Here is an 8673-nt window from a genome sequence, read left to right as displayed (position 1 = left end):
AAAAAGAATAACATAGTTGTATTTGACTATTTGTCTGCATTTTGTTTTTGTATTTTGTACTATGATAACGATCTTTTTAACGAACGTTCACTGACAATGTTTTGATATTTAATTAAATAAATGTATCAAATCTGTTCTAAACTTTGACGTCATAGAATAACATAAACATAACACATTTTAGAGAAAAGATACTGGCTATTAAGTAATTTGTACTTAAGAAACTCCATTGAGGTTCAAAGGTCTCCAAACTTAAAATGTGAAAATCTTACAAATACTAAGAAAAGCACTTTAAAATGAAAAAAATCTGCCAAGGGTAACAAAGTTATATACTCAAAATTCAATAAAAAATCGATTTCTTGTGCGATTCTCAGTCGGATGTCATTGAATGCGTTGCAACGCTTTTCGTTTTTGGGTCGTTTTTCAAAAAAAGAACATATGTTTTTGAAAAATCGGTACGAAAACCTTTCTTACCCTCTGCTCGGTTGCCACCAAATATAGCTCTGTACATAATTACACATGTACTGAGTTTTTTTATTCATTCATAACGCGTGTTGATAGGAAATATTTGTATCTTGTACGTTATGTTCTTTAAATATAGTTTTGTTCTGTATAAGATATGTCAGGACACAACAAGAAATATTTCAACATTTCAAATAGCGTGTCTTCAAAACAGAATATAATAACAACACTTTTTGATACATTAAACTGATATTTTGGAAGAAATAGTAAATGTCGAAGAAAAAAAATGTCTTTTAAAATATTACATAATTACAATACTTGTGTTGCTTTATATCATACTTAAAACTTAGTGAAGAGATAAAAAGAAAATTTTTAAGTTTATCTTTATTCATAAAAATAACAACTTTGAGACAATAATTCTATCTCTACATGCTCTAGTAGAAGGCCTGTACACATACAAAAAAAAAAAGAAGTTGCTGGAAAATTACTTTTAAAAAGTGCTTGAAAACAAATGCTACTACATTAGACTCCTAATATGAGAAAAACTATATATAAAGTTTAGCATCAATGCAGGGCGTGTGCATGTTACTAAAAAAAGGGATAAAGTATTGAGAGAAAAAAACAACTGGAAACAGCTAAAAAACGCTTGACACAAATTGGCGTAAACTCATATCAAGGTTTACTCAAGTACTTTTAAAATGATCAATCTTGAATTTTTCACTTCATTTGCCTTTCTTTATTTACGAATGATACAGTTATTTGGATTACTGTGTCACACTACAGGCTTCATTTTAACATGTAGATTCTGTATTTGGAACGTTAAAGAATGCCGTTTAAACTTTATAATAAATTCCGTTCTTGGAATGAAAGATATAGACCGATGAATACCATCTTTCATAAATTTCACAGACGATAGTTTGTTTAATAACTGATGTAACACTACTATGCTGACTTTCGATATATCATATTAAGAAAACAAGTTTCATTTACCTTAAGTGTTAGTGTTAAAAATTTATTTTTTGTTATATTTTGGATCACTTTTAGACTCAAACATGTCAGAATCTGGAAAGGAGGTGATCCCTTTGAAGCACCGAAAACAACAATATAATATGAAATTGCAGACCCCGATTTGATCGAGTCTGTTCATGTTTATTGAGCCACACATTATTTTTTGGGAAATAAAAATATATGTTAAAACACACGAAAATTATTTTTTATTTATTACTAAAATAATTTTTATCAACTTATATTTGGTAAAAATTAGGATGTATCTATTGTTTCATCTAAATGTTGCGATCATTCGTAATAGGGTAGGCATTTGTCTAATACTATGTATTATATCAACTTGAAAACTTATTTTGATGATAAGATAATGCGTATAATAACATGTTATTTCTAATTCGACTTCATGTTCCGGTTTGTTAAATATTGTCGTATACAAAAAATAAAAGGCAAGGACACAATGCTATGAATTTCGTCAACAGCACGTGCGACTATGCCGACATAGAACAGGGTACGTGCTGTCTTCTTTTTGGGATGTTCACTGACATTAAAGGGGAAAGACAAAGGTCATGGTTTGGTTTCTGTAAAATAAATACATATTACATGGCGTTAAGGAAACTGTCTTATTAACACGATAGATGTCACTACAGATTGGTATCATTTCCTACTATCAGTTGCTTACTTCTACACAAAATACTTCTGGGAAACATAAAATATCTTTATAAACATCATAACGATTGCTTGAAAGATCTTATATGAAAAGCCTTATTGTATGAAGCCAAAGTTATTAATTAAAATAATTGATTAACATGGTCAAAAAGTATAATTTACTTACTTGTCTATGAACAGGAATGTGTAGTATGTATAATAAGACTTTTGATTTTTTCTTCCTATTTTGCGTTCATGAAACGCCGTCTTTCCTTGTTGATCTTGTTTATCATGTGTTAGAAGTATTTGGAGAGAGAATAATCTTGTATATGTAATTGTCAACGAGTTGTATGATTGTAGTTATATATAATCAACAAGACTGTATAAGAAAACCGTTTAGGTATTTTAACCAGAAATTCTTGCTATTGAAAAAATCTGTTCTGTTTTTGGCAGTAAATCGGAGGAGTTCGTCAGTTATGATAAACAACAGTGGTTAAAATATAGAAAAACCAATTACATAGAAGTGTTATTTGTTTGTTTTCTTTTTTTCTCTTTTTTATTCTTTCTTTTTTGTGGTAAGGCAAAACCAAACTATTAACCTTATTCTTTATGATAAAAAATGAAAGAATAGTGTTAAAATTAAAAGAACAATTTATCATTGAAGGCAGGAATTAATAAAATTTTATAAATAAATAACGAACTTAAAAACAAACTTAATAATCATTCATTGCATGTTATGCATATAAAGTAAGTTGTTATGTTGTAAAATACTTTTCTAGATATCTGTTATACTATTATATAAATTATTTTTTATTGTCCGAACAGGCATTTAAAATAATTGCATTTCATGGAATACAACGATTTTCTTTCATCGTTTATAATTCGTGAATAATGAGCTAGACGTTATAAAACTTCACACATATTTGGATTTAATAAGTGATGTGTATACATAGAATTGCTATATAATGGCTAATGGTTAAAACACAACTTTAATAGTTTTGAAATAATAAAATAGTTAATGACAATGATTGTCATACAAAATGGAATTAATTGTTTGAATGACAGCAAAGCAAATAATGTTATGAAAGCACTTGTCAAAATGTAAAAAGCTCGATGATGTATTAATACATCCATCTTTTTGATATAATTCATTGCGCAATTTAAAAGCAGCGGGTGCTAAGTGCCTTGTAGGAGTTGTAAAATGTTGCCCCGTACTTTACTTTAGTGCTGGTAATTTTTTCTGGTCCTTGGGTACAGTATCATTGATTCAAGGACATAAAGTGTTAATGGAGTACCGATTACCAACGCGTCAGGGGCGTGAAGGCTGTTTAGCTTTTCTGTCATCCCTCATGAACAGACTGTATCAAACCGAGTCTATTTGCATTATTAAATCAATAATTTATATTAAATATTATTTAATCCTGCAGAGAGAAAGAACAGAGAACTTGTTGGAATCCGCTTGCTCTTGCTTTTATTTCGAGTGTTTACCTATCCTTCTGTTACAGTTATAAAAAGTAACTGTACATAAATGTTCTCAAAGACAATTCAAGGGGTTTCGTAAGCTTGATATACGGGTACTCTGCAAATTATCTCTTCCAAATCAGCTGGGTTTAATCAGCAACGATATTGATAAAAATATACCTGATACGGACAAAAAAGCCTTGTTTTGAATCATTAAAGTCACGTGGTATCGCCACCTGAATTTGGTTAAATGCAAATATTTTGACTGATGTTCAGAGCTGATGCTATTTTTGTTTTTCTTAAGACCCTAAATTGTTACATATGATATGACCGATAACAAGTTTATTGCAATATTTATTCAAAATGTAACACTGAATATTAAAACAACAAACACACAAAACGGTTTCTGAAAATGATCAGTTCTAAAGATACAATTATTATTAATATAGCCCAAATTTCGAAGTCGTTTAATCATTTGGGTTGAATAGCAAAGAAAACATTTTGGTATGTATTTAATATTGATGCGAAGAGAATATGAGGAGAGGAATATACTCATTGCAAAAAATAAAATAACATTATCAAAATTAAGAACATCGTCCCATTTAGAAGCTGCTTAAAAGAGAAGACAATATCAAGGAACTCTACTGAGGTCAAAACAAAATTTCATTACTTTCATGTCTAAAAAATCAGTAAACAATCATCAATGGTTTGAGTAAAATTATTAATAATGCTAGCATTTTATGAAGTTGAATTATAAAATTGTTTTCATATCACAATATGAGAATTTTTTCAAAGAATTATCTATTAGTAGGATATTTATTATGATATAGATACATTTGTGTTGTTTTTGTTGTTGCGAGGTGTGATTGTTTTTCTATAATTTATGTAATATATGTTTTGCTATAGACATGAACAGTTTTTGTCTCTATTTTATTGTAAGACGATTTCAACATAATTTTGGTCATATCTTGGCCGTTGACAAACCTAACCGGCTTTCCTGGATTATCAGCAATCAATGACCAATTTTCCGCAAGATTCCGACTTCCAATGAATTAGCAATTAGAGACAAATGACTAGTCGACTCACTTGGCTTAGAGAGCGTATTTCTTACGAAAAGAACACTACCCCCTGATGCATCTAACTGAACCAACTTTGGTACGAAAATGCACTGTAAATGACATTTGTTAAAATAATACAAATAATGATCATCCAGAAATAAATTGTATCAAGAACTTCCGCCACCTCGTGTCCAGTTATGTTAGCAGATTGTGGTCCATTACATACTTCTTCACTTTGAGTAGTGATGTCACCATCACTTATATCCGTACCCTCAACAGGCAATATCGATACTACTGAATTTTCTACAGGAACTATTTTACAATTATTTTTGCTTTTCTGTCTCCTTTTTGTAATCATCCTCAGAAGAAAATTTGGCAGATATCTATCAGCCGCAGATTTACTCGCGCAATTAACAATGAATATGCTCCATAAAACGCCAACCGTGTTGATGAGATTAACCGTAAGCAGTTGATACGAAATCATTGGCACTTTTAATGAATTTCTAGGTATTGTCTCTGTTAATGATGTTGCTGCAAAAACTAATGCTAAATATAGCGTTATTGCAAATGTTGTCCTTTCACCGGATTCAGGGCGAACAAAACAAGTTGCAATATTCAGAAATAACATAAACGTGATAGGTGTAAGTGAATTTATCATTTCATATTTGGACCTTCTTTTTAACAAAAACGATGACTGATACATTGGTATACCCACATTGTCTATGTTTTTCTCTTTTACCAGCATTACATTTGTATCTGTACTCTTAACTTCCCATTCACCATTTTCTTTGAAATCACTAAAATGAATATCGGGTGAAGGAGAAGATATCATAAGTTCCGTAGAGTCATGATTAGACACGATGAACTGGAAATAACACGAGTGCGTATCATAAGGATAAAATGTTGTGTCAACAATACATTTCGTCTTGTAACTGCCTGCAGCAATGATCATTACTACCCCTTGGTAAGTGGTCCACGCGGGATAGAATCCGCTCCCATAAATCGAAGTGTCCTCATTTGCCGGTCCGTCTGTTAAGGAAATCTCTGGTTTCCAATACTTGTCTTTAGGCAACTGTATTTTTTCTCTACCTCCAAAAAGAGCAGGGTCCCAAGTCAACATTTCATCAGTCCATTTTATTTCAAAATATCCAGTTATTAGAAGCTCACCTGACGAGATGTCAAGATGTTCAATGGTTTTTACATACTGTGTAAAGTTTACCTACAAAAGGTCATGGAAAAATAAATTGTGAGAATTTGTAATTCAGTAGCTGACGATACATACAATATACACATATCTAAGATATTAGTAATGTTAAACATACAAACTTAACTTACAACCCTGCATTTGCATTCTTAAACATATATTTAAATTTTGCTCTCGGATTTATAGATTTTTCTCATATATTTGTATTTGTATGTCTATAGAATTAAACGATTGAATTATGAATGTACTGTTGTATTTGTATTTGAAATATTAGTGGCCGACTGGGTAAAATCAAGAGAAAAATTGTAACGAATTTGGACATTTGTTTCATGAAAATCGATCGATCATTTTTAAACTTGATAATTCGTATATATATCGCAATTACTCTCAGGAAAATTATTTGAAATTTGACAAAACGTAACGAACAATAAAAACCTATATACAATAAACTTACTCAGGAATTAAGAATATTTTGTGGGTTTTTTTTCCAGCAAATCCGGGGGTAAATTTATTACAAATTTTTACAGTTACAGCTTCGAAGGGTGACTTATCTATTGTTATCGGTTGTGTACCGTAAAGCTATCATGGTAAATGTTTTTTTTGGGGGGGGGGGGATAGCTTGGAAAAAACCACATTTGCCGAGTTTCGGATAACCAGATGACTTTGTTTTGTTTTTCGAGTATCATTCTGTTTATTGTATATATTTTATTAATTTTTTAATGTTTCGATTTTATGTGTTAATAACTGAATAAAAGTAAGTTCATGTTGCATAGAGGGAAAGAAAAAAGTAATGAGAAAAAATAGTAGCACACAATATACAATATAATTACCTGAATAACGTGACTTTGGTTTTCTACAGGTCTCAGATATTTGTTATATCTTGTCTTATTGAAAAGATGTCCTAGTAAAGAGTCCATTTCAGTGTATGTTTGTCCGAGCGATGACTCAAGAGCTTTCAATATTACCATTAACAATGGTATTTTATCCATGATTAACATGCAGTGATTAGTAAAAATCTAGGATCGTCAGTCTACTGCTTAGAAATAAAAAAAACAACCCTTAATCTAGTTGATTTTCACAACTCATAAGCGCTTTTATATCAAATCCAATGACACGTTAATGCGGAGCTTTGTCTATAACTAATTTCATCTATATTGCATACTGATGACGAACAACTCAGAATTAATTATTGATTGTAATAATAACCATTGTACCGATTTCACCACTCAAATCACCGTGAGCGAATATAAACTGTAACTGTAGCTTTATTTGAAAGCCATTGAATTTCCCTTGTGTTATATTTTTTTTCAGTTTTAGAGTCCATAGGAGTTCATGAATAAAGTTATTTGTGGTGTTAAAATTGGCTGATAGAACGGTCTATAAAGCACAATACTTTCCAAAGTGCAGATGCTCTACGATAGTGTCCCTGGAGATTTAAGAATGCATTGACTTTTTTGGACTTTTACATTTTAAGATAATGATTTACACGTAAGGACACGAGCAGTACAACTGCAATATATGTATATAAAAGGATTAAAATTGTTCCTCGCAAAGATAAAGTGCGATTAGCATTTAGTTTTTGCAGCATCTTTCTGTCCATGAGTCTTTCCATCCGCCCACACCTCGTGTGTGTCCGGTCATTAACTATGACATTTATGGAGATATTTTGAAATATTTTCATAATTATGTAACACATAAATCCAAGTCTGTAGCTCAAAAATCTAGGCCGCATTTCATAAAATGCAAAATGTTTGTGTCTGGACAATAATGTTGCCATTCCCGCATTTTGAAATAACTAGGAATAACTTTGGATACACAAGCTTTGTCCTTGATGCAAGAATGAACTATCCAGCTTGAAAGTTAAGGTCAGAATCAAGATAAAAATGTGAAAGTTATACAAATATTTACTTGTATGTCGGATTAGTATATTCATGGTTGGGACTGGTCTTTGCGCCTTTCTGTCCCTTATTCGACCTGAACATAAAATGTGTCATAACGATGATCATGAAATATGATGACCCTTCCTTGACTGATGGTTATCTTCTGAATCATTAATTGAAAAGATACTTATGCATTTATATATTTATTTATACAAAATTTAATGTGATTAATAAGAAATCATCGGCTTGTTTTCTTAGAAAAAATGATTATATGACAATAAATTGTATGCAAATAACTTCTCCGTTGAAATCTTAACCTGCAGTTTGGTACGAATATATTTTACTTTTAATGCTTGATATAATATGTAAGTATAAAGGAACTGAAAGTATATGATACTTTAGGTACACTCATTAAACTGTAAAATATTTCATATCTAACATCTAAATGAATAAATGTATAGCTGCCTTTTGACAGGAAGAAAGAAACAATATGCGTCGTCCCGAAATAAGATGCTAATCTGCTTCAAGACTGTTTACTTGTCCATAATTCAAGTAACATAAGTGTGGTAGGTATGCACATATAATGGATAATGTGTTCAGTTTACGTGATTATTTTTTTGATTTATATAAAACGAATGTCTCTTTGTGGTTATTATTGTGAAGTATCTGATGTAACAATTACCTTTCTTTTTGATTGTCTGTTCAATTGAAAGCTTATCAATTCTTATTTGTTAAATTTCTTAATAAAATACATACTCTTGTTGACCGTAAAATTAATTTTTTTCTAAACAAGTCGGTTGTTGCTGTTTTTTTATTTGTGCTTGCTCAATAAGTACATGCATCTCTCTTTCAAGCACATGCGTTTATTCTATTTATATCTATATTGATATTAGTTTATAACTCATACCATGCCAGTTGTTAATTGTTGGAATAAAGTACTCTTGAGGATTGCTTTTTGTAC

The 8673-nt window shown here is 30.7% G+C and overlaps 1 protein-coding gene across 1 annotated transcript; it reads right to left on the bottom strand.

Annotated features, from left to right (window-relative positions):
• Window positions 1–4707: 4707 nt before the first annotated feature.
• LOC132748653 (neuronal acetylcholine receptor subunit beta-3-like) lies at window positions 4708–6821 on the bottom strand. Its single transcript, XM_060738261.1, has 2 exons — window positions 6663–6821; window positions 4708–5847 (listed from the first exon to the last, which is right to left on the bottom strand). Exons 1-2 carry the CDS (start codon window positions 6819–6821, stop codon window positions 4708–4710), a joined length of 1299 nt encoding a protein of 432 aa, XP_060594244.1.
• Between the last annotated feature and the right edge of the window lie 1852 nt (window positions 6822–8673).

The sequence above is a fragment of the Ruditapes philippinarum genome, unplaced genomic scaffold, assembly GCF_026571515.1.
Source record: "Ruditapes philippinarum isolate M1 unplaced genomic scaffold, ASM2657151v2 ctg6940_1_1_1_1, whole genome shotgun sequence".
Classification (NCBI taxonomy): Eukaryota; Metazoa; Mollusca; class Bivalvia; order Venerida; family Veneridae; genus Ruditapes; species Ruditapes philippinarum.
Note: the sequence above shows the minus strand (reverse complement) of the source record. Positions and strands in the feature narration are given on the sequence as shown.